A 26,574-nucleotide genomic window follows, 5' to 3' on the forward strand; every position below is an offset into this window, starting at 1 on the left:
AATATTTTTATATAATAAATTATTATTAATTAAATTATTTATATTTTTATTTATATTATTTATATTATTAGAGGGACATATGTGTTACCCTCTGAGAACATTCGTGGACGTTGGTTTTGTAATTCATGTCCACGTTTTTAATGTCCACAGAGGGAGTATCGCTTCCAGGGATCACCTAAAAGCGGGCCATGACATCTCTCAGTCTTCTCTCTGGTAATATTAATAATGCAGAAAGAGAGACAGAGAGAGAAAGAGAGAGAGACCAACAAATTTATTTATATTAAAAATTTAATATACATAAGCGTCTTGAATTACACTGGCATTACCGACATTTTATGCATATAGCATGGAATACAACCGGAAATTGTGCACATTACCTACTGAAAACATTCGATATTGACTTCGTAGTTCATGTCCACATTTTAAAGGGGGCGTCTCTTATTCTTCTCTCTGATCCCTAACCTATAAATATGTGCTGAAATGTGGTATAAGATGTAAAAGAGCGAAAAAAGAAAAAGTATAATTTCTACAAATTGAAAGCATTCTCGAGTAAAAAAAAAAAAAAAGAAGAAAACGCACACATAATAAATAAATTTATAAATAAGAAGGGAGCGAGAAAAATGGTGCATTCTGATGCGGACGATTTAATTGTAAAAAGAAAAGGCGGTGGAAGTATAATCGATCAACGTCCACTGTTTTCCAGTGATGGAGAGTGAGTTTATCAGTTTCTTCGCATTTTCAATTGATTTAAATATACAATATTAGTATTGCCTAACACCAGGATATTTTTTTAGAACTTTGTACATAGTATGGAAGAATGTCATAAGGGTGTACAGCACGCAAACGGGAGATTTCGTGCGAGAATTCGAGCCGTCCAATTACAGAATTGCTGGAATAATAATACATCCGGATAATACTAATATTATTGTCGGTTGTACGGAAAGCGGCGAACTAGACTTCTGGGACTGTCAAAGTGGCATTATCACCAAAAAATTAGTAAGATTTGAATTAAACATAAGTTTGTTTATATTTGTGTGGATTTATGTGGAGAAATATATATTTATATTTTTAATACTATTGCAGCAATTAAATTCTATAGCGGATAACAAGGCAAAAATTAGAACTTTTCATGTTACAAAATATAAAACATTCCAAGGAAATGAGATATGTCAAGCACTAATAACTTATCTCTCCAATTGCGGGAACAAAATATATATACTTTTATTTGATATAGAGAATGGAACATGTATGAAATCGATATACATCTTGTAAGTAATTTTTTAATAGATTTTTTATGTTCTCTCTTTTTCTACTTTTCAAATAAATTGTATAAAATAATTGCATGCATAAATATTTTCAGATTTTATGCAAGTATGTTTAATTTATTTTCTATATTTTTAGCACAAATTCACGAGAGTATTACATTGATATAATTGGAAATCATGGACAGAATTTAATAGCTCTTTTACACGATGAAAATTTACACATATTAAATCCAGCTAGAAATTTAGTCGATAAACTGTAAGATCTTTTTTCTTAAGCACTATTGTATAAATTAAATTAATATATATTGAAAAGCGATACATCATATTTTAAATATATAATATATAATACAGACACAAGACTGGCAATACAAATAGATTAGCTACTTGTATAGCGGGACATCCAGAAGAAGAATGTGTCGCTACGGGAGATTCTACTGGTCGTGTAGTTGTATGGAGAAGTTTATTCCAAACTAGACCATATACAGCTGTGTTTCATTGGCATACATTGCCAGTTACAGAAATAGTATTTAGTAAATCAGGTAAAATTTATTGTTACAATTTTGTAAAATATCTTTTGTATATTGTACGTTAGTAAGTTAACATTTAATTACATACATTTATTGATTTTACAGGTGGCCATATGTATACAGGTGGTGGTGAATGTGTATTAGTAAAATGGACTTTAGCAAATCCACTAAATAAGTCCTTTCTTCCACGATTACCAGCACCTATTAAACATCTCACTATTGCGCCTGACAATTTATATGTAGCTGTATCGACTTTAGACAATGGTAAAGCTCTATTGTCTTTCACAATAAATGTCCTGATAATAGTAAGTTTATAACAGCTAATTACACATCTTGATTGCAATAGGTATTGTTATTGTAAATCCTCAAAGAAAATTGACATCAGTGATACAAAACTTTACATGGGGTGTTGCTTCGTCGTCCAAGGACTTGTTTCCCGCGGGACTTATCGTCGATCAAAGGACAGGTAGTCTCGTTTTAAATAGCCGAACTGGACACGTGCAATTTTACAATACTCATACAAAGAATCTATTGTATAATGTAAGTAAAGTTTATCGCATATTGAAACAATATAAAAAGAAAGAAAATAAGAATAAATAAAAAAGGGATGAAATATTTATACACTTTCCAGATTAATATAACTGCACAAAATTTTCTCACTCAAGAACGCGATGTAATTATTGTAAATACAGAAGTTACAAAAATAGCTCTTAATCACAATGGTATGTGGATGGCAACAGTCGAAGAACGAAATGATAAAATTTCATCTATAGAAGTTAGATTAAAATTTTGGATGTATGATGTAAACAAACAAATGTAAGAATACCTTATACACTTATATACTTATATACTCGGTCGCTGCATTTATTTAGCGTAATCGAAATATTAATATATAATTTTTTAACGTTTTAGATTTGTATTAAATACATCCATTGAATTACCTCATGAGAATGGAATAAATGCATTACATTTTCAACCAGATACATTTGATGATGGAGAGTGGTTAGCAGTCACAACTGGAAAAGATAACAAATTTAAATTATGGAATTTAGGAAAATCCTCTACTATAGAAAGTATTTTATATTTAATTGTTTAATGAAATAAATTTCATTAAAATTGAGCAAAGCATTTTTCTACTCGATAATTACATTTGTTGTAGAAGAGACACAACATTGGTATTGTTATGGAGTAGGAGACTATCGTAATTTAGCTACTACAGATGCTGGTTTTTCAATGGATGGTTCTTTATTAGCTATTGGTTTTTATTCTACTCTAACTATATGGGTACCTGAAACTTGCGAGTTGAAATCCAGTCTTACACATTCTCAATATAATCATCCAATAACGTAAGTCAACAGACAGTAAAATAGTGTCATCATCAATTAATATACTTCTTAATTAAGTATAAAAATATAATAATATTATAAAAATCATAATATTGTAATTTACTTATAATAGACGAATAGAATTCGGTAAACACGAGGCCTGTCATCTTATAGTAGTTGCATCTCAGCAACACATAACAGTTTGGAATATTTTAACTCTCGCTATAACATGGAGTGTACCCTTGAATGTTGTGAGTCTTGCATACGATCCAAAATCAACATACATTGCAGCATTTACATCTGATAATTCATGTATGTTTCAATAGGCTTTTTTTATGTGCTATTTGTTTGATTACTAAAAGAATAACTATTTTGAAAACTTTTTTTAATCTATCTTATAATCCATCATATTGTTATATAATAAATTTATATAGTATTTTTCTAATATAAATAATTCACATGCTTTTAGTGTACGTGTTCACGCCACAAAGCGCGACACCTGTTTACAAAAAAACATGCCTTATCGAGAGTACTAGTTTCATATTGGCGGCTACTTTTGTACCTCATCTACAGGAAAAACGTAATCCTTCGTTTGGTCAATGGCAACGAAAATCGCAATTATTCTTTTTGGATTCGAATCAAGTATGCCAAATTTATACAAAAAAAAATTAAATATGCGAATTACGCTAAGTTGAAAATACTATCTATTTGTACTCTATGTATTGTATCTATTATATATTGTATTCTGTTTAGGAGTTGCTCACATTGGAGCCAGAATCTGAAGCGGCTATTTCTTTAGAAGTCCTTTCAAATAAGGGACCTATACCATTTACTGCTTTCTCCAATTTGATAGCAACTCAAACATCTTCGAGTAAAGAGCAAACCATTGCACAAGTTCACGAACATCTTGGTACATCGGCAAAAGGGATAGTAGAAGAAGTAGGTAGAATTTTAAATTTCAAAATTTGTTTTATACAGAGATTTCTACAAGTATCGCGCGCTACATATGTAGAAATTTTCTAAATTCAGGATATATAAATTTTATCTAATAGTAAATATTTTTTTAAGATTATTTCTATTTGAAACAGATTTTACAGTTAAAATTAGTCTAAGTAGACTGTTTTGTCCGATTTATTTGAAATATCCGGGACTTGTAGAATTCTTAATATTCTTTTCATCTTTATTAGCGATATTCTTGCATGCATGTAATGTGCTAATATTATTAATAATACAACGAAAATAGCTATTGCTTATTGTTTGTTGATAATGAAAGGACATTTTCATTATAATTGAGATCAAGTTTACGTTAAGTAAATAGGTGGACATAATTTGCAAAATAAATTTTGCACATTAAAGTAATCTAAAGTAAATGTAAAAGAAAAACAATATTTAACAAATGATATGAAAGAACACATTCGTGTAAATAAGTTATTTATACATTTTCTTAAAAGATAATATAAAAAATTGTTTCAATTTCTAGTAACTTATGCATAGTTTAAATATATAAATGAAAAAATAAGTCTTTTAGAACTCTGTGAAAATTCTGAAATTATAAATAAGTAAAGATAAAGATTTATGAATGTAAAAATTATCTCAAAGAGTACGATATTATTTTTGTCATGATTGTCAATTGCACTTAATGTGACTTTTCTCAATTCAACAAAACTCTAATATAAGCTTCTGTTTTTTAATATGAATGCATTTACGTGTCATATATATAGTCTAAAAATATATAATTTAAGTAAACTTAAGCTTATTTAGCTTAAGAACTTGAAACGGCATGTTCTGCGCGATAGGACGATGAAGTTTGGTGTAAAACATCGCGGCTGTCAATCGTGGATCGTAATGAATGTCCATTTGTCAGTGCCTCCTTCCTAAACGATAATTTCGACAACGGCGAACAAAATCAAACTTTCTATAACGAAGACAATGCCACTGTGGAATCTGCCTCATGTTCTCGATCGCCTGCAAATTGTATAGCTTAAACAGAATTATTAGGATTATTTAACAAAAAATAAAAAAAAAGTTATCGCGGAGAAAGAAAAAATTAGCTAAGAATGTAAAAAGAAGAGGAAAAGTAGACTATTCAACTTAAAACAATTATCGGATGTAAAGTCAACTGCAAATCAAAATCAGATCGGACAACTTCTGAAAAGGTCAAGAGTCTTGGCGAAAAGTCTTCCTGTTTACAAGATCACGTACCACCTACAGCTTAATATGATTAGGTACATCATCGGGCAAATAAAGATTGCTTTGATGAGGAACGTTCAACGACCACTTATACTTTCGACATTATCATGTACATCCCACGTGCCCGCAGTGGAGAACAATATGAGAGCCGCATTTTTTATAATTGATATGCGATGAGAACGCGTGTTACATCAGCGAAATGCTCAACGATCGAAAATTGTCAAATTTAATTCGCCCAAATTCCGGGCTCCATCGTTTTCGATATCAATTTCCATTTAATGTGACGAGATATTGCGATGCAATACTTACTGCCTCACTGTTACTAGCAGGATATCCGAAAACAGCCGCTACGAGTAATATCGTTGTCAATAGGCACAACACCAATTTTAATCCAGTCAGCTTCATCCTCGAGAAACCGGCTATTTTCTGACGAGACGCTTAAGAAGGTCTCGATTCTGGATTTCTTTCGCTGTCTTCTTAAGCTGCTCTTTCTTCACGAAATTTTTCTTCTCGAATAATCTTCTCCTTCAACAAGCAAAAGTACGAATATTAATCCAAATTTCCTCGTTATTATTTTTCACAGAACTGTATTAATAGTAGTACCTAGCCTTCGTCAATACGAACGATGAAGTCGATGAACCGTTCAGACGATACACCGAGGATCGTATGCAGAAAATTATAGTCGATAATCTTTCTCGGTGAAAGAATCGAAAGACAGCAGAAAAGACTCTTCACGTGTGTCCCAACGCTCCGCGGACGACTGGCTTTCAGCAGAAGTCTCGCCATGATTTAATATAGAAACTCCCACCCTCTCACGGCGTTCTATTTGTCGTCCCTTTAGGACCACTGGACAACAGTTCGCAAACTTCGCTGGAAATCCTATGCCTCTCGCGTCACAGCTGTATCGCAAACTATATCTCTGTAGCTTCGGCGCGCTGCAAGAGCACCTGTTCATTGTGTATTCTTATATGTATAGATTTTAACGTTTTGCGATGAATGTTATCAGTCGTCTTGCCTTTTCTTCGCGTGGGCGGAAAGTGGCCCGACAAATTGAACGGAGTGAGGCGGTTCAGTATTGGAAAAGATAGATAAGGACGGATGCCGGTCGCTCGATGTAACGAATGCATCGCGTCCGTGTCGAATAATTAATCCGTTTCGAAAATAAACTCGCGAAATATCTCGTGCTGAGGATGTACCTTGTGCTGAGGAATTTATCGAAATTAGTTACGCGCGGGACGTAACGTGCTATTCCATTGCTATCAGAGACTCGGACGCGTTAAAGGCAACTTTGTTAGCTATTCATCCCTGATGAAAACAAGGTATACATGGTATACCGTCCTGATTTCAAGTGCGTGTCCTTGAATATAGTTGAATATCATGAACAGACAAGACTCGTTGAATTCATTTTTATCTGTAATGCAGGAGATACGTGGAGGATGTTTTATTTTAATTAAAGCATTTCGACATTGGGGAAATATTTCATAACGAGATTAGTATTACGAGATTACTATAACAAGATTAAATTCTTCTTTTTCTTTTTTTTTAAATAAACGATCTATTTCTTTATAGCATAGTATTTATACAGTACTTATAAGTATGTAAGCGAATCTAGAATAATCTCTTGTTTCTAATCATTCAGGCATTCAAGTTTGAATATTTTTATTGACTTGGGGACGATTTTAAATTTGTTGACATCACGCAAAATAGATATGTCATTAAAAAGATTGAAATATTGACTCCAGATAAGCACTAATCTCATTAAAAGATATTACTTTTGACAACAAATAACGTTACAAAAATTCATATCTCGTTTTTTGTTATCGAAATATTTCGCCAACGTTGATTACAATAGAATCTCTTTCACATAACAAACGATGCCGTCGCAGAATTGTATCGGATTGCTCGCAAACGTAAAATCAGGCCAGCAGGAACAATGTCTTATCTTCTTTGACGACCGTTTCGATTGTTGCCATTGACACCTGCTAAAATGTCACATCGATATAGAACGTAAAATTTCGATCAATTTGTCTTAATCTGATATCGTTATCAGTAATTTACAAAATTTTTTTAATACCTTTGAATGACAATTAAAACTTTTCAATACTTGTCTCTTATGATATATATTTTCATCACTGAAATTACAATATTCTTACTTTATTTCCTTATTCTATTTCCATTAGAATTCTAGCAAACAAAACATACAAAACATGTTTTCACAGACACTATTTGATTATATATTCATCCACACATTGCGTGACATCTCTTAAGTAATTATAGTTATTAAAGTACCATTCGGATTAAATAGACTGTGAGAGACTTCCGTTCTAAAAATAACATTTTCGCGCCGAAAATAGTGAATAGGATATCTTGTGTTTTCCACGTTTAAACGTATTGTTAACGCGCAAATATCCTTAATGACCGCGTCCACTACGTGAATAAAGACGTAAGGAAAGGCCAGACTTTATGCGTGCTCCTGGTAATTGTCTCGATTGTAACGATAATGAACTACACTCTCCAGCCGCCTCGTTTTTCGCAATTTCGTCATTATTGTCGTCATTGTCGGTTCCTTGAAATTTAACTGAAATCACACTTGCGTCATTCTAAAAGTGGAAAATTTAAAAAGACATGTCACAGATGCATCAACAATACAATTATTGACGCAAGAGATGAAATAAGATGTTTATCTAGAGTAATAAATTTTTGTGATCTAATAAAAGAGATACTTGTATTACGATAATTCTATGGTGTGTAATTTTGCGTCAGTCTTGTATGGAAAATATTTATTCACTTGCGCGATTATTGTATTGAAAATATTTATTCACGAATGGAAATTCTTGATGGCATACATGAACCTTGATGCGTTATTTTTAGGCTGTGACAAGATTAAAAGAGCAAACGCAGTTGCGAAATCATGACAAAAACTACTTATCTTCATATTTTTCGTCTCAACATTGAATTAATATACATGAATCAATCTTTTCATATTTCCTATCATATATTTGAGTATATTTTAATCGGTACTTTGCACTAAGTAAGATCTTAGTGAATTTTAATTTAATATAATTTGAATAAAATCAACCTTTTTAGTAAATTTAATTTGTGTTTCGAACTTTTGATAAAATTATAATTTCTTTAAACCGAATGATTAAATCATACTTAATTTATTTCTAAATAGATTTAAAAAAATGATAATACAATCGGAGTAGTGATTTCCAAGAAAGATATATAAAGATCGAAAAACATGAAATTTTTCCAAAAATTTTGCTTATATGTTAAACATATTTTAAGCATTTAGATAATATAAAATCATTTTACAGCCCAAAATGTGTTTAGAGAAAATTATTTATTTTTGTCTTGAAAAAGTAAAAGAAATTTTAATATTTTAGTCATTTTCAAGCGCACTCATCCTCTTGCACATTTTACAGTAATATATTCGTTTGTCGCTAAAATGTACACGTTACGAAGAATATTCGTGTGGGTTGCGACAAAGACGGATCAACCTAGATCTGAAGTAGAAGATTACGGGAATTGCACAAATTTTCACTGGGACGTTTGTCGTGTCAGCCTTAAAACTAATTAGTTGATAGTTCATTTATTCTCGAATGGTTTTACCGACTTTTATATTTAGTATATAAAGTTTCTTCATCAACTAGTATATTCTATAGTAATTCTTCACTATAGTAATTCTCGGAATCGAATCGGTCTCTATTTTACTTGTGCAAGTTTAATATGATTATTCTCTTTTTTCTTTTTCCAGTTGCTCAGCGTATCGGCTCATACTTTACCGCCGATGAAATTGCTATGCTCATCATTCATCTTGTCGTTGACAGGGCAACAATTCTCAAGAAATCGGTTAAAAAGCACGGAAAACTCTGGGTATATATAAGACTAACGCAACTGCAAATTACTTACATTAAAGTTATCGTACTTGAATGCTTGTACGCAGCGTCATATATTAACCTTCTTGTAATTTTTCAGAGACAGTGACGCTGATTCAGCTCGAGATGATCTCTCAGATTTAAGTGATAACGAGGTATCGCGGTCGATGAAACCCGCAGTCACACCGACCAACGAAGATGAAGATACGGATGAATTAAACGTACAACTTATCAGTCACGATTGGTCCTTCCTATCTACTGTATTTCCTGATCAAGAAAACATTGTCCATTGATTCATGGAAAAATCGCCATGTTACGCTGAGATCATAAACTTAGCAATCCTCAAAAATGAGTCAACGAATGAGTCTTCTCCTGCTAATTGAAATATTGCAAAACGTTTCAACGGAATGAAAAGATTTAGAATATGCGTAAAAGCCAATTGTATATTTGTTACGTGCTTGAATTTAAGACGGTTTTGGTAATTGATCTAGTTGTGAAGCGAGTTCGGCCATTTCGATGACGGCTTCGTTGATTCTTCTCTCGTAGACCGAGTCTTGCTTCATGATCGGCAAGACAAATTTCATTCTATCTCCAAAACTGTACTCGGTATAAGACGCCGAATCGCCGAAGATTTGTGCGCTGATATTCTCTTCCAACAGAACCGTAGGGAAATAGAGCACCGCGGTAATAACAGCGCCCAAACGTTGCTCCTCCATACCCTCGACCACTTCTGACCAGGCGGGTTTTCGAGGCGACTCATGATCGTCCAAGACCTTGCATAACGTCTCGTAATAGTATTGCAACATCGCACTTTCCCGCGCTTTACGGAAACTTCGATCCGTACACAGATACAGAAACTGTGCAATATCATGCGCTAAGGGAGAGTATCTCAATATTTGATAATCTACTAGCAAACAATTGGGTGGCATGTCATTATTGAACATAAGATTGTTGCCCCAGAGATCCCCGTGACTGACTACGTTCGTCTTCGTGCATGATGGCTTCGTAATATCATATATCCGTTCGCAAGTTGCGCGTATCAAATGAGGGTCGTATCCATGATTTTCGGCTATGAATGCGGCCATGTCGAAACCTACTTCCAACCACTTTCGCGACTGTTCGTCACGAGTAAAGGCTCTCTCTGTGAAAGTGTCGGGATACAATCGATTGAAGGGTACGTCGAGACGTGTCTCCGCCAACAAAGAAGCAGCGTGCAGCCGCGCGACAGAACTTAAACCCGCGCGCACCAACGTCTCGTCGAAGAGCTTGTTTCGCGTCGAATAACCCTTGCAGCCCAAGTCTTCGAAGACCATCAAATTGTCCCTCACCTTGTAACATGTTGGAGCCCATGGCTTCCCGTGATATCCCTCGCGGAGCAGCGGCATTATAATACCGTGAAATTGGATCTCACGTTCGAAAACACGCTTCTTTATCACGTACTCAGCTTGTTCGGGCACTTCGTAGGGTATAGTCTTGAGAAAGAGCGAGAAAGCGACAATTTCTCCTTTTTTCGCTGAAGTTGTTACGTCGAGACGATAATAAGAACCAAGATATCCGAGTTTGCCATCGGAATATGATCGAATGACATATTCCATTATAGCAACGTCGTCGTTCAATACGCGTTTCATTATTTCTTTCACTTCTTCGAACGAGAGCAATTTGTAAATGTTATTACTATTGACAACATCAGTAATAGTCTTTCTTTCAAGACACGATTTTATTTCTACGGTATTAGACATTCTTCACCTGTAAACTATCGCCGTCGAATAAAAGTGAACTATGAAGAAATAACTATGCAATCGAATAGAAATAACTGGAATTGAGAAAATTCTTCGTCTTTATACCCCTCGTATATTTGTCGACAATTTATCAATTTAACTGACTTAACTTGTCCCACATGTGCAGCACGGTATATTTCCATCAAAGAAGTATTTTCTGATAAAAGTTTTTACACATATATACACATATGTACAATACAATAATGCAGCAAAGCTACAAATCTCCGAGAGGTTCATGCAAAAATCATCTATTTTATTATATATTTTTAATTGTAATAGAGATAGATTAATCATTAGTATTTTTAAAATTTTATCACAATGAACAAATAGTTAATACGGTATCTCAAGGAGACTGAGAATATTAGTTTCTGTGAAAGGCTTTCAATGGAAATTAAAAAAGACACTTATCAATTTGTTAATATTAATTCAGATAACAGAATACAAATGTATATAAAATACAATTTCGCGTAGTTTTATAGAGAATGTCATATTTTCACAATAATACTTTTAAGGAGATGTTAAAGATGGGTGAGAGCTTTTTATAACCATACTAAATTTTGCGTTGTCAAGGTATTACTCCGATAAGAAATCGATGATGCAATGTCAACAGGAAAACTTGTCATAGAGTTTGATCAAAATTTCCATATATTTCTTGTGCTATTGAAATCATACAAACATATAAAAAAAGATGTATAATATTCAAACGAAAAGTGTAATAAGAACTATGTTTTAACTTTTATTTATCAATTAAACTTAATAAATCGAATACATCTCTGTCATCTATCGCATATGTGGATAATTGAGCATTTTAAAATGCAACCTACTAATATCAGTCAATACTTTATCTCGATAATAAAGTTATTTTTGCATAATTGAATTAAGAAGCTTAAAATATAACTTGATGCTTAATGTAAAGAAACAGTTAAGTATGAATACGTGAGTTATTGCTACAAATATATTCATTAAAGTTTTTTTTGTAACAATAATTTATTGTCTACGAATAATATATGATGTATATATTAATAATTTAATAGTTTTTGCTTAATTTTTTACTAGTATAATTATGTAAATAAATGAATATAAATTTACTGCACATTATATACATATATGCCTGTAAATTATATAATAAGCAAATTGCAGACTATTAATCTGCAAATAATTCATGAAATAGAACATGTGTCATAATCTTTAAATTCATCTCGTCGACGAAAATGAATTTGAATCATATTAATAGTCGATAATGTCAGTGGCAGTCAATAATGTTAGTAGCAATCGGCAATGTAGCATACTTAATAAAAAGATTACCCAGAGTGTCTCGCAGTCAAACGCACGCATGCGTATTGCATGCGTCATATTTGTAATTAATCATGCGTATATTCGTGGGATCGTAAATTTGTTTAATTAGCCGATTTACATCATAGATACGGGTAAATTATTAACGAGTGACGCGTATGTAAAACAAACACAAGATCTGTAATAGATGATTGTTCAATTATTATTTATGTTTGTGCGTTTCTTCTTCAATACACACGCTCAATATGTACTCAAGTGCGAGCAACATATATTGAAACGCATGTTCGGCGAGCGAAATAACGTAAGTAATTTTGGCGATGTTTTACCCACATAAAAAAGAATTGTAATATATTTTATATGTACACAAGATTATATATAATCCTCCCTGCATTCCTATAGTTCTAGTTTGCATCGATCAGAGTATAAATTAATTGCCAAAATTTTTGCGCGTTTTTTATCACAAAATTTCACTATAATATTCAATCTTGCGAAGAAATTAATCGAGAGGAATTTTAGAAGGGGAGAAGGAAGTTAGGAAGAGAAGAACAAGCCTGTGTTTTATTTGGCGATTGCGGGAGAGAATCGTCGTCGTCATGTCATCATTGTCATCGTCATCGTCATCGTCATCGTCCTGGCCGTCATCGACGGGGGGCTGTCTATTCATTGCCGCCAGTTTCTCGGCGGCGCGCTTCGAGTTGACGTTTGGTTCGCGCCCGCTGGAGCAGGAGTTTAGTAGCAGCTAGTTCATCGTGCGGTGGTTGAGTCGATCGATATAATCGAAGAAAGTGCGAGGCTCGATCCATCGATCGACGACGACAAGCGCGGGAATCAGCCTTTCCGATGACGGGGCTCCAACGCGATCCAGGATGACGATCGGCGCACGAGGGCTTCTGCGGACCCTTGCTGTTAAATTGATCGTCATATTTACGATTACTGGGTATTCGGCGGCGATAAGGGACACGCCCTCCCACCCGTAATCAGCATCCGTCATCGACGACTGCAAAGACGAGCGTTTATTCGACGAGATCGTCGCGGCTACACCTACCAGCCACCCGAGCAAGTCCCTGGTGAGCATACGTCGTTGCATAGATGAAATTATTCAAATGGAGAAGCCGCACGTTGTCTGTACAATTACCGTATGAATACCGTACATATGTATGTACGTATCTCCGGTCGGTACTCCGGAGAAATTTAAAAAGACATGTCCCAGATGCATCAACAATACAATTATTGCCGCAAGAGATGAAATAAGCTGTTTATGTAGAGTAATAAATTTTTGCGATCTGATAAAAGAGATACTTGTATTACGATAATTCTATGATGTGTAATTTTGAGCTAGTCTTGTGTGGAAAATATTCTATTCTAATATTTATTCACTTGCGCGATTCTTGTATTGAAAATATTTATTCAATATGGAATGGAAATTCTTGATGGCATATATGAATCTTGATGCGTTATTTTTAGGCTGTGACAAGATTAAAAGAGCAAACACAATTGCGAAATCATGGCAAAAACTACTTATCTTCACATTTTTTGTCTCAACATTGAATTAATATATATGAATCAATCTTTTCATATTCTCTATCATATTTAAGTATATTTTAATCGATACTTTGCATTAAGTAAGATCTTAATGAATTTTAATTTAATATAATTTGAATAAAGTCAACCTTTTTAGCAAATTTAATTTGTGTTTGTAACTTTTGATAAAATTATAATTTCTTTAAATTGAATGATTAAATCGTACTTAATTTATTTCTGAATAGATTTTAAAAATGATGATGAATACAATCGGAGTAGTGATTTCCAAGAAGGATATATAAAGATTGAAAAACATAAAATTTTTCCAAAAATTTTGCTTATATGTTAAACATATTTTAAGCATTCAGACATATAAAATCATTTTACAGCTCAAAGTGTGTTTAGAGAAAATTATTTATTTTTGTCTTAAAAAGTAAAAGAAATTTTAATTTTTTAGTCATTTTCAAGCACACTCATCCTCTTGCACATTTTACAGTAATATATTCGTTTGTCGCTAAAATGTACACGTTACGAAGAATATTCGTGTGGGTTGCGATAAAGACGGATCAACCTAGATCTGAAGTAGAAGATTACGGGAATTGCACAAATTATCACTGGGACGTTTGTCGTGTCAGCCTTAAAACTAATTAGTTGATAATTCATTTATTCTTGAATGGTTTTACCGACTTTTATATTTAGTATATAAAGTTTCTTCATCAACTATAGTAATTCTCGGAATCGAATCGGTCTCTATTTTACTTGTGCAAGTTTAATATGATTATTCTCTTTTTTCTTTTTCCAGTTGCTCAGCGTATCGGCTCATACTTTGCCGCCGATGAAATTGCTATGCTCATTCATCTTGTCGTTGACAGGACAACAATCCTCAAGAAATCGTTTAAAAAGCACCGAAAACTGGGTATATATAAGATTAACGCAACTGCAAATTACTTACATTAAAGTTATCGTACTTGAATGCTTGTATGCAGTGTCATATATTAACCTTTTTGTAATTTTTCAGAGACAGTGACACTGATTCAGCTCGAGATGATCTCTCGGATTTAAGCGATAACGAGGTATCGCGGTCGATGAAACCCGCAGTCACACCGACCAACGAAGATGAAGATACGGATGAATTAAACGTACAGCTTATCAGTCACATGGTCCTTCCTATCTGTACTTCATAATCAAAATAATATTGTCCATTGATTCATGGAAAAATTGCCATGTTACGATGAGATAAACTGAGCAATCCTCAAAAATGAGTCAACAAATGAGTCTTTTCCTGCTAATTGAAATACTACAAAATACTGCTAAAATACTGTTTCAACGGAATGAAAAGATTTAAGATATGCGTAAGAGTCAATTGTATGTTTGTTACGTGTTTTAATTTAAGACGGTTTTGGTAATTGATCTAGTTGTGAAGCGAGTTCGGCCAATTTGATGACAGTTTCGTTGATCCTTCTCTCGTAGACCGAATCTTGCTTCATGATCAACGAGACAAATTTCATTCTATCTCCAAAACTGTACTCGGTATAAGACGCCGAATCGCCGAAGATTTGTGCGCTGATATTCTCTTCCAATAGAACCGTAGGGAAATAGAGCACCGCGGTAATAACAGCGCCCAAACGTTGCTCCTCCATACCCTCGACCACTTCTGACCAGGCGGGTTTTCGAGGCGACTCATGATCGTCCAAGACCTTGCATAACGTCTCGTAATAGTACTGCAACATCGCACTTTCCCGCGCTTTACGGAAACTTCGATCCGTACACAGATACAGAAACTGTGCAATGTCATGCGCTAAGGGAGAGTATCTCAATATTTGATAATCTACTAGCAAACAATTGGGTGGCATGTCATTATTGAACATAAGATTGTTGCCCCAGAGATCCCCGTGACTGACTACGTTCGTCTTCGTGCATGATGGCTTCGTAATATCATATACCCGTTCGCAAGTTGTGCGTATCAAATGAGGGTCGTATCCATGATTTTCGGCTATGAATGCGGCCATGTCGAAACCTACTTCCAACCACTTTCGCGACTGTTCGTCACGAGTAAAGGCTCTCTCTGTGAAAGTGTCGGGATACAATCGATTGAAGGGTACGTCGAGACGTGTCTCCGCCAACAAAGAAGCAGCGTGCAGCCGCGCGACAGATCTTAAACCCGCGCACCAATGTCTCGTCGAAGAGCTTGTTTCGCGTCGAATAACCCTTGCAGCCCAAGTCTTCCAAGACCATCAAACTGTCCGTCACCTTGTAACATGTTGGAGCCCATGGCTTTCCGTGATATCCCTCGCAGCAGTGATGCCAGAATGCCCACGCGAGCACCAGCAAATTATTTCACACAGAATATACCTCGACGTTCCTCGACGCCCCTCGACCCTCGACTGTTCCATAGGAACGTCGAGCTATACTGTATGTGAAATAATTTGCTGGTGCTCGCGTGGGCATTCTGGCATCACTGCCTCGCAGAGCAGCGACATTATGGTACCGTGAAATTTGATTTCATGCTTAAAGGCACCCTTCTTTATCACGTACTCGGCTTGTTCGGGCACTTCGTAAGGTATAGCCTTGAGAAAGAACGAGAAAGTGACAGTTTCTCCTTTTTTCACCGAAGTTGTTACGTCGAGACGATAATGAGAACCATAGTGACGTCGTCATTCAATACGCGTTTCATTATTTCTTTCACTTCTTCGAACGAGAGCAATTTGTTACTGTTATTATTACTGTTGACAGTGTCAGTAATTTTTGTTTCAAGACACGATTTTGATTCTACAGTATTAGACATTCTGCTCCTGTAAACTAAATCTAACCTCTAAACATCATCGAATAAAAGTAAATTATGAAGGAATAAACTATGCGGTCGAATAGAAATAACTGGAATTGAGAAAATTCCTCGTCTTTATACCCCTCGTATATTTGTCAACAATTTATCAATTTATTAACTGATTTAACTTGTCCCACATACAGGGTGTCCCGAAACTAACGCTTGATATTTTAAAGGCAGATTCTCTGGCGAATTTAAAAACGATTTTTCCTCAGCGAAAATGTCGCGGCACTAATAGTTTTCGAGTTATAAACGATTGAAAATAAAGGGTTTTTCGCAAACTAAGGCTTATGGGAATAAAATATTAATAAAGTCACATTCTTTAGTTAATTTTAGGTAGAGTTTACTTTAATAGAATTTTAATTTAAGGCTTAGTTAAAAAGATACATGATGACAAAAATTGGGAATATGCAAAAAATAATGATCTCCCTCGACATTTTCGCTGAGGAAAAATCGTTTTTAAATTGGCCAGAGAATCTGCCTTTAAAATATCAAGCGTTAGTTTCGTGACATCCTGTATATATGCAACACGATATATTTCCATGAAATAGGTACTTTCTGATCAAAGTTTTTACACATACATGCAAATACATACAATACAACAATTTTCTGATAAAAGTTTTTACACATATATACGTACAATACAATAATGCAGCGTAGCTACAAATCTCTGAGTTCATGCAAAAATCTATTTTATTATATATTTTTAATTGTAACAGAGATAGATTAATCATTAGTATTTTTTAAGATTTTATCATAATGAACAAGTTAATAAGGTATCTCAAGGAGATTGAGAATATTAGCTTCCGTGAAAGGCTAAAAACGTTTTTGAAAGAAATTAAAAAAAGACATTTATCCTATATGACACTTATGGGAGATTCACACTGCGTCCGATATCCAACAACAGAGCTTGTTTCCTAAAAATTCTAGCTAGAGATATTTTATCGTAGCTCTGTTATTGGATATCAGATGTCGTACATCATCGCAGTGTGAATCTCCCATTAGGGCGCATTCACACTTTGCAGAAAAGCAGGAGCCAATCAGAACTCGCATTGCTAGTCATAATTTCTACTTTTTGCTCATGGATGTAATACACATGGACTCCTTTTTATGGCCAAAAATGTGAAGCCAACATATAAAAAGAGTGTTCTCTTTGTATAAAGAAACAGATAATCTAATCTCTCTGTCATTATCTATCTCATATATGGTGACTAAGCGTTTTAAAATGCAATCTACTAACATCGCTCAATACTTTATCTCAATAATCGAGAATAAAATTATTTTTGCATAATTGAATTAAGAAGCTTAAAATATAACTTGATGCTTAATGTAAAGAAACAGTTAAGTATGAATACGTGAGTATTGCTACAAATATATTCATTAAAGTTTTTGTAACAATAATTTATTGTCTACGAATAATATATGATGTATATATTAATAATTTAATAGTTTTTGCTTAATTTTTTACTAGTGTAATTATGTAAATAAATGAATATAAATTCATTGCACATTATATACATATATGCCTGTAAATTATATAATGAGCAAATTGCAGACTACTAATTTGCAATTAATTAATATGATCTTTAAATTTATCTCGAGGAAGCTTCTCATCGACGAAAACGAACTTGAATCATATTAACAATCGATAATGTTAGTGGCAGTCAATAATATCAGTAACAATCGGCAATGTAGCATACTTGATAAAAAGATTACCCAGAGTATCTCGCAGTCAAACACGCGCATGCGCATCGCATGCGTCATATTTGTAATTAATCATGTGTATATCTCCGCGGGATCGTAAATTTGTTTAATTGGCCGATTTATATCATAGATATGGGTAAATTATTAACGAGTGACGTATGTAAAACAAATACAAGATCTGTAATAGATGGTCGTCAAATTACTTGTACTTGTGCGTTTCTTCTTCAATACACACGCTCAATATGTACTCAAGTGCGAGTAACATATGTAGAAACGCATGTTTGGCGAGCGAAATAACGTAAGTAATTTTGGCGATGTTTTACCGACATAAAAATGAATTATAATATTTTATATGTACACAAGATTATATATAATCCTTCCTGTATTCCTATAGTTCTATAGAAAAATATAGATTCGCTTTTATATATATCGTTATACGTTTGGCAACAACAATGTTTTGCCTCGGATTAAGCTAAGAATCATATCGTCGTAATTGTGTTTTCCGGCAAAATATATCGAACGTTTTATAACGCGCGATTTCTGAAAAGAACTTTGAGATATTACAAGCTTCTAATGGACTAGATGCAAGAAAATGCAAGAGAGAAAATATGGCTAGGAAAAACAAAACTTTAATGTTCCTTCCAATTTTCTTTTCCTTTCTATAACTTCTCTATTGTGTGTTCCTTCTGGTACATGTTTTCTCCCTTCTTTTCTTCATAAAGCGTAAAATGTACTGACTTTTTCTGAAAAATATTCTTTCCTTATTAAGAGAAACGTGATTCAAATGGTAAAATAAAGTGAGGAAAAAATATCTCAATGTAACATCGAAAACGTGCATTTAACTTAGAGATCTTTAATTGGATGAATACTGTTAAAAAATTATTAACTATTGATATCTAATAATTTCTAATAATCTCTAAATATCTAATTGATATCTAAATATCTAATATTAACGTCACGAGAAGCTGAAGTATAATAAATTCTCGCAATGATCATTACATTTTTCTGCACAATATATAATTTATCGCGAGACCGCTGCATTTTTCTCAGACATTTCTAGTTTTTCTAAATATCTTCTAGATATTTCTAGTTAATATTATTATAAAATCCGATTCCGAACATTTTAATAAAAATTTAATCAAACAAAATAAACGAGTCATCTGAATCGATCAGAGTACAAATTAATTGCCAAAGTTTTCGCGCGTTTTTTCTCACATAAAATTTCGCTATAGTGTTCAATCTTGCGAGGAAATTAATCGAGAGAAATTTTAGGGGAGAAGGAAGTTAAGAAGAGGACAAGTGGGATTGTTTTATTTGGCGATCGCGGGAGACATCGTCGTCGTCGTCGTCGTCATTATCATCGTCATCGTCGTCGCCGACGTCGGCGGGGGGCTGTCTATTCATTGCCGCCAGTTTCTCGGCGGCGCGCGCACTTCGAGTTGACGTTTGGTTCGCGCCCGCTGGAGCAGGAGTTTAGTAGCAGCTGCGCGTCCGCGTGTTTCGCCGAACTCTTCAAGCAGGTACCGCGCTCATCTTTTCTTCTCTCGTTCATTCTGTCATCGTCCATCCGTTTGCCAGTCACCGTCAAGCCGGCATCGCTTTCGCGCAATTTTCGCGCGCGATAACAAGGAAGCGCGACGACAGGGGGAGGGGACGCGCGCCCTCTGAACTTCTCCGCGAGGGGGACGAATCGTGCCAAAAGAGTGTCGGACGTCGGGAGGACAGTCGCGTCGCGATAACGCGGCTTCGAGGATACGCGCGGCGCCGATCTCGGGAAGATCACCACGTGTCCGACGACGATTATGAGTCCGGTCGCTCGTTGTATGTATTATCCGTAGAAAAGCGCGGGATAATAAGACTTCTCGTGAGTGATTCGAAAATTCGGTTTTTTGTACCATATACGGGTCAAGATGAAACACCGTTTAGTCGAGAGGTGATCCTTTCCTTCAAAAATAGCTTTTTCATCGAAGAACACCGTATATAATTTTTGCAATATTTTTGTATATTTTTTTTTAATTCTAGAATCGGTGTGAAATGTTTTTGCACCTCGGTAATTTTGATTCGCGTTTGTATTATCGTTCATTATATGATATTTGAATAAGCGCGTTGCAATATTATTATTGCAAAGTTTCGATTTTCATTTTTAACGCTAAGTATCGCTAAGTTGGCAGCGCTGAGCCACTTGTGCCGCGAAATGCGTCAACTTCTCGTCAATTGTCACGCGACATCGTTAGCTGCGATTAACACTTGGAATTTTCATACTAGCATCGATTAACTCGAGAAGCAAAGATGTCGAGATAAGTAAAGTGTTTCGTTGATAAAACAACCGATCGTGTATACGCGAGATATTACGCGTTTACGAGAGACGATTCTAAAATAAACACACAAATTATCCAAACGCTTAGAGAGGTAAAGGGAGTTTGTACGAAGGTATCATCCCTCTCTCTCTCTCTTTCGAATGTCTCCCGGCAATAATTAAAGTTTCGCAAAGTGCATCGTTAGGCTCGAGTACATCTCCTCGCAAAGTTTATATCGGATCTTGTAGAATCATCGCGCGGTGGTTGAGTCGATCGATATAACCGAAGAAAGTGCGAGGCTCGATCCATCGATCAACGATCGACGACAAGGGCGGGAATCGGCGTCCCCGATGACCGGGCTCGAACGCGATCCAGGACGATGATCGGCGCGCGAGGACTTGTGCGGGCCGTCAAGCCGATCGTCATATTTACGATTACCAGGCATTCGGCGCCGATAAGGAACACGCCCTCCCCCTCGTAATCAGCAATCCGTCATCGACGATCGCAGAGACGAGCGTTTGTTCGACGAGATCGTCGCCTACACCTCGATCTACACCTACCAGCCACCCGAGCACGTCCCTGGTGAGTACACGTCCTTGCTTAGATGAAATTATTCAAATGGAGAAGCCGCACGCTGTCTGTACAATTACCGTGCGAATACCGTACATAGGTGCGTACGTATGGCCGGTACTCGGAGGGTCATTATTCGCGCGGTCTTCCTCGCGAATTGAATCCTCGACGTTTTTATCGGTCGACGCGCGCCCTAATCTCACCTGATTTTTCTCTTTTGTTTAGCTAACGAAAATAAATGGCTAATAGACGTGTTTGAGAAGGACGCATTTGTAACGCTTACGTAAGACTAATGATTCCGCTGGGTCCTCCGTGCGCTCTATGAGAGTAATAACTCCCTTAATAACTCTTTCACTCCGGGAAACTAGATAATATTTTAGGATGTTTGAGATACGTTTGTAATGTAAAGCTAGCTCGGTTTGCTAGGTCCTCCTCCTGTGCATCTCGCGTAACAATTTAATAATTTTCTTCCTTAAAGTTAAACTTGACGTGTGAAAGTGTATGCAAATTTAAAAAGTGCCTTCCAAGCCAATTATTGTACTTGAAAATTATGTACCGAGATTTCAATCTCTGATAGAGAAAGAAAACATTTTAAAGCTTTTTTCCAATAATTTATATAATGAAGATTCCACGAGAGAAATCAAATGAAGTTTTGCTTAACTTGATCAGTTAAGAATTAATACAAGTTCTCGGGAAATTTGCATCTGTTATATAATGTGCAATGTGAGTGTATGTGTGTATGCGTGTGTAAACTGTTTTTACTAGATTTTCTTTAGAACGGGAACTCTAAAAAGCAACTGAAACCGTGAAATTTGATACCGATAGAATGAACTAAAAAGGTATTAACAATCGTAATATAATCGAAATATAATTATAATATTAGAGGATATAATTATAGGATAATATATATGTATATCACATAATTTTTAGAACGAGTTAAAGTATTTTATCCCCATATTTTTACGTATTTACACGGTTCGCGAGTAATTAACCAAGTAGTGACATAATTCAATGCTTCATCCGTATAATAAATATAAAGATTAGAATACTAAAATAAATAAAATGTGGAGAATTCATAATAATTTTAAATACGTAAAAGTAAAAATGAAGATTTTAAATATATATTTTCTAAAAATATTGTCAATTAAAATGGCTATCAATTTTTTCAAATTTAACGTTTCATAGAAATTATTTTCGACTCTGGAGATGATTTTATACATCCTTACTTTACTTGACGTCAATTGTTATGAAGATCAGTTATCAAGATTTTGAGCCGAAAGTTTGCATGTTTTTATATGACAAGAATAAGCTTCCCATACGTAAACATGAATCATGATTTAAGATATTAGTCTAATCCATTAGCGCTAAATTTAGGCTCTCTCGATTCAATGACGTAACATTGTGCGATGAGAGGAGCGATTTTTATGCAACATAAATAAAGTCCCGAATCACAGATGGCCCAGTTTTTAGCGAACAATGAATATAATTCGTACCGTGTTATACTGATTAGCAACTCATTTAAGGCTCACGTAGTCATGGATTAGTATAGAGTAGTATTTGTATAAAATCTCATTCTAGTAAAATACAAATGAAGCAGCTTTTGAATGTTGTTGGAAACGTGAATTTGATTGTCGAAAATGCTTTCTGCGACATTTCGCATTATATTTCGAATGAAATACACTTCTTTCATCAAATAATTTCCGGAAAAGATGATTGGAGTAGAAAAAAATTGATAGAAAATATTCAGTCCATTAGTGGATTTTCGTTTAATGTTTGAAAATCAAAAAATTAATTTAAAACTCTTTGAATCCTTTTTTTTTAATTCTAAAAGATTTTAAAATTTTTTTCTACTTTAATTTTTCTAAAACAGAATTAATCTCTTTAATAACAATTGCAATGCGCGTTGGAATAAATTGCTTCATTCTCACATAATTTCACGCTTTATTTTAGAAAGAAATTAATGGAGGGGAGTGATATTTAATCATTTACGAGGAATATTAAAGTGATAATAAATGTGAGCGGAAACGGATTGAAAATAATTCAAACATTTTCAATCCAATTCATCATTTCGACGATTTCGAATTCAATTTCACAGAATGAATTTCTATTCGCGAGTTTCCTGTTCCAATTAATTACGTTCGTTAGGTATATACGCCGGTTTCTCCATCTTGTAGAGAAGTAGCATTCTGATAAGACTCTTGCAAATATATTCGGAACACTAACTACATAGATAACTTTATCTCTCACAATGGAGAATCCAGAATTATTCAAATCTAGCGAATAACAATGTTTGATAAAACGTGTTTATTTGAGATATTTTGTTTTTCTTTTCTTTCACACTCTATATATATATTTTTTCTTTATATTTGTTTTTCTTTAGCTCTCCCTCAGAAAGCATCTCTTTTCTCTCCTCTCTTTTCTCCAGGACCTACGATATGAGCTTGTCTCATTTTATGGACGTAGCATGTCCGGGCGGAAAGTGCAGCTAAAGAAAGTCCATCTCTACTATATTTCACCCAAGCAACTTTCTCGGGGAAGAAAATTCCCATGCGGGCGATTCTGTTTGCACTTAGGCCACACAACCGCATCGCTCATACGCGCGTATCGTGAGAGTGGTTGCAACATTTTCGTCTAATTTATGTAGTTAGGTGCCCGAGAAACACTATGCCCCGCGTCTTAACTCGATAAATTTGTCTAACGATGGACCATCGTCGAGAATTATATCAAAGCCGTTAATAGTGCGCCGCGCATAATTATCGAAATAGCAAATCACACGTGTCCGCTTTGACGTTTCTCCGTTTTTTATCGGCGTAGAATAATTTTTTTAATCCACAATCCGTGGCTACGCGTGTAAGACATCGCGATTGAATCGAGAAGGTGGAAGTACAATTTATCTTGCCGTTGACAAATACGTCAACGGATAAGACAGATTGTAATTTCATATTTAATTTAATGTTATTAATCACAAGCAGTAGATAACATGTAAATAATTGCAACAAACAGTTTCTTCGGTGTGCTTTTACAACAGTTATGTTTCTTGTCGACTATTCGAATATTCAGGAAGTTAATTTATCGCATGCATACACAGTAAAAAATAAAATGTCAATTTAACATTTTAACATGTTATTTTAACATTTTTCACATGTCCCAGAAAGTCCACTCTAAATTTTAAGTTAAAATAACTCATTCGTCGTATGTTATAATACTTATTGACAAATTAGAAATGTTAAATAATTGACACAATACTTTACATTTATTTTTGTTATCGTGACTTTAAGTATAATGTAAAAGTAACATACAAATTAATTAAAAATTACATGAAAAAATAATTACAATAACTCATAAGAATTGTTGTAGGACATTAACATATAATAGTAATTATTTTAACTTAAATTTATTTGTAATAGAAACATTTTATTTTGGTAAATTTGATTATTTTGTATGTAAAAGTTTAAGATTATTTGAAGATTTACTTTAACTTTTCTTAGAATGTTAAACTGACTTTGAGACATGTTGATTGTTTAAAATGATTATGTTAAAAATACTCAAAATAATATTCCATTTCTAAGAGACATATACAAATACATGTTAAGTTATGAAGTTGACACAAATGTAACACATGAAAACGTTATAAAAATAATAACATATAAGTTGTATGTTAATTTTACATTAAAGTACTAATCAAAACGTGATAACACAAGAAAATTTTAACATATAGACGTACAATTTTTTACTGTGTATAAATGAACCACACGTCGCGCATGCAAATAAAATAAATAGACTAATTAGATGATACTATTAGATTTCTGCAACTCTGGATGAAAATGTTAAGTGGTAATAAATAATTTAATATTAAATAATTTAAATTCTACTTTGATTTTTATGACATATCTATATGTACATGTGTCACGTAAACGAAGCAATAAAAGAGGCAATTTTATTGCTACGAAGAGCTATACGTTATTATCGATTTAACCAAACAGTTGCGTGACAAAAAGTAGTATAATAGATAATGATACAAGTTTTTGCCATTTTGACATTTAACATAGTTAATATCTTCGAGCACATGTCGCATTGAATATGTTTACATATGTTACAAAAATGACCGTGACTTTTTTATTTCCGGCGGCTTTCTTTGCAAAAGTTCTTTCGCGAATTAATCAATAAACGCGTCCCATTAATTCCCCTGTCATCACGCATTACTGCTGTTATTAAAACTGTAAAAATATTTGTCACGTATCTCTATGACAGACTATCATTATTTTAAATGATAATATTTAACCACACACATTTCAGAGTCGTGGCGTGTGTATGCGTGTCTGTGTGTATAGATATACACATTTATATGCATAAAATACTCCAAAGCCTCAAAGAGCGATTTGTACGAAATTGCATCTTCAACATCTTCGCAAGGAGAAAATACGACTCCTCTCGTATTTTACGATCGATGCTTTATATATGATGACACATGCATATGCGTATAAGCGTATATCTTTAAACGCGCGTGAGAAAGAGAAGGAGAGACAACGATTGCATTTTTCATCTTTTGAGGAATGAAAATGACACGAAACAAGCTTCCTCTCGTCGTCTAGTCTCGTCATCAAATGCGCTACTCGCTCATATCCATTTATATCGATGGGCCTATCGCGTGTATCGGAAGGGCCTTCGACCGATGATGTGATCGATGTAGGACGTCTGATGCCTTACTGGGCGTGCATTTGAGTGAAGCGACCGAGCACAGGGAGAACCTTGTGCTCTTCGCTTCTCGCATCCCCCTTGCCTCCTCGCACGGTTAATGGCCACGTCGTCGAGAGCATTATCGAGTGACCTTCCTTCGCTTCCTCCTCGGTCTTCGGCTCTTCGAACGAGCGTACCTTCCATGTCCGGAGCTTCATGTATATACGTATAAATAAACGATATACGTACACACGGGTCATAAAAGCGAAAAACTCAATGCTGTTCGATATAAGTCAGGGTAGTACGAGACCGAAAACGACGATCGAAAACGAGCTACCTATTACACAAAAAGTGCGATTAAATATAATATGGATAAGGAAAAAATTGAGTGCAAATAAAACTACGCTGGGAAAAAAAAATCGCATAGTAAAAGAAAAGAATGGTCGAGATTTTTATTTTTGCTTTATCAGAAATATCGCGCAAAACGGAGGGAAAAAAATTAATTTTGTTCTACTTAAAAATGTAAAAACTTAACCTTAAAATTTAACCGGCTAGTTTATTGTAATTTTTAGAATATATTGAAATATTTTTAGAATAAAAAAAATTAGTTACAGTAAAAAAAATATTTTTAGAATAAAAAAAAATAGTTATAATTATCATAAATCATTATTATTATTAACATTGTAATAATTATTACTATTATAATGTTGACAATATAATAACCT

At 34.4% G+C, this 26,574-nt stretch overlaps 3 protein-coding genes, 1 long non-coding RNA gene and 1 pseudogene across 9 annotated transcripts in view; 2 read left to right on the plus strand and 3 right to left on the minus strand.

Moving 5' to 3' along the window:
• Positions 1 to 449: 449 nt before the first annotated feature.
• Positions 450 to 11,742, plus strand: L(2)05287 (WD repeat-containing protein l(2)05287). 2 transcript variants are annotated; one of them, XM_083092955.1, is made up of 15 exons: positions 450 to 712; positions 795 to 996; positions 1,084 to 1,268; positions 1,402 to 1,521; positions 1,617 to 1,804; positions 1,898 to 2,056; positions 2,139 to 2,332; positions 2,424 to 2,608; positions 2,705 to 2,865; positions 2,952 to 3,138; positions 3,251 to 3,429; positions 3,587 to 3,759; positions 3,871 to 4,056; positions 9,065 to 9,183; positions 9,286 to 11,742. In XM_083092955.1, exons 1-15 carry the CDS (start codon positions 621 to 623, stop codon positions 9,476 to 9,478), a joined length of 2,523 nt encoding a protein of 840 aa, XP_082949081.1. In that variant the 5' UTR covers positions 450 to 620; the 3' UTR covers positions 9,479 to 11,742. The 2 variants fall into 2 exon arrangements, with proteins under 2 accessions (XP_082949081.1, XP_082949082.1); XM_083092956.1 differs by lacking the exons at positions 9,065 to 9,183; positions 9,286 to 11,742 and adding an exon at positions 4,914 to 5,331.
• Positions 5,702 to 26,574, minus strand: part of LOC145967915 (uncharacterized) — a 29,341-nt gene continuing 8,468 nt past the window's right edge. The window contains exons 2-4 of the long non-coding RNA XR_014437606.1: positions 7,172 to 7,289; positions 5,911 to 6,718; positions 5,702 to 5,832 (exon numbers count right to left, since the gene is read on the minus strand). This is a non-coding gene — a long non-coding RNA (uncharacterized LOC145967915). The remainder of the gene's footprint in view (positions 5,833 to 5,910; positions 6,719 to 7,171; positions 7,290 to 26,574) is intronic.
• Positions 7,412 to 11,486, minus strand: LOC145967901 (uncharacterized). Its single transcript, XM_083092987.1, has 2 exons — positions 7,510 to 11,486; positions 7,412 to 7,439 (listed from the first exon to the last, which is right to left on the minus strand). The coding sequence occupies exon 1, from the start codon at positions 10,922 to 10,924 to the stop codon at positions 9,650 to 9,652; it is 1,275 nt and encodes a 424-aa protein (XP_082949113.1). The 5' UTR covers positions 10,925 to 11,486; the 3' UTR covers positions 7,412 to 7,439; positions 7,510 to 9,649.
• Positions 14,918 to 16,604, minus strand: LOC145967916 (uncharacterized; annotated as a pseudogene).
• The window catches only part of Dh31-r (Diuretic hormone 31 Receptor), a 151,750-nt gene continuing 144,909 nt past the window's right edge, over positions 19,734 to 26,574 (plus strand). Inside the window, exons 1-2 of one of the 5 annotated variants that reach the window (XM_083092979.1) lie at positions 19,734 to 19,825; positions 20,851 to 21,184. The gene's annotated coding sequence lies outside the window, so the exon portion shown is untranslated. The other 4 variants (XM_083092980.1, XM_083092981.1, XM_083092982.1 and 1 more) reach the window with 4 other exon arrangements.

This window comes from Camponotus vicinus, unplaced genomic scaffold (assembly GCF_025532165.1).
Source record: "Camponotus vicinus isolate PSW18456_S1 unplaced genomic scaffold, iyCamVici1.0 SCAF_3, whole genome shotgun sequence".
NCBI classification, from domain to species: domain Eukaryota; kingdom Metazoa; phylum Arthropoda; class Insecta; order Hymenoptera; family Formicidae; genus Camponotus; species Camponotus vicinus.

Coding starts and splice junctions, on each gene's coding strand:
- LOC145967901 (XM_083092987.1), bottom strand. CDS start 10,924: ATGTCTAATACCGTAGAAATAAAATCGTGTCTTGAAAGAAAGACTATT.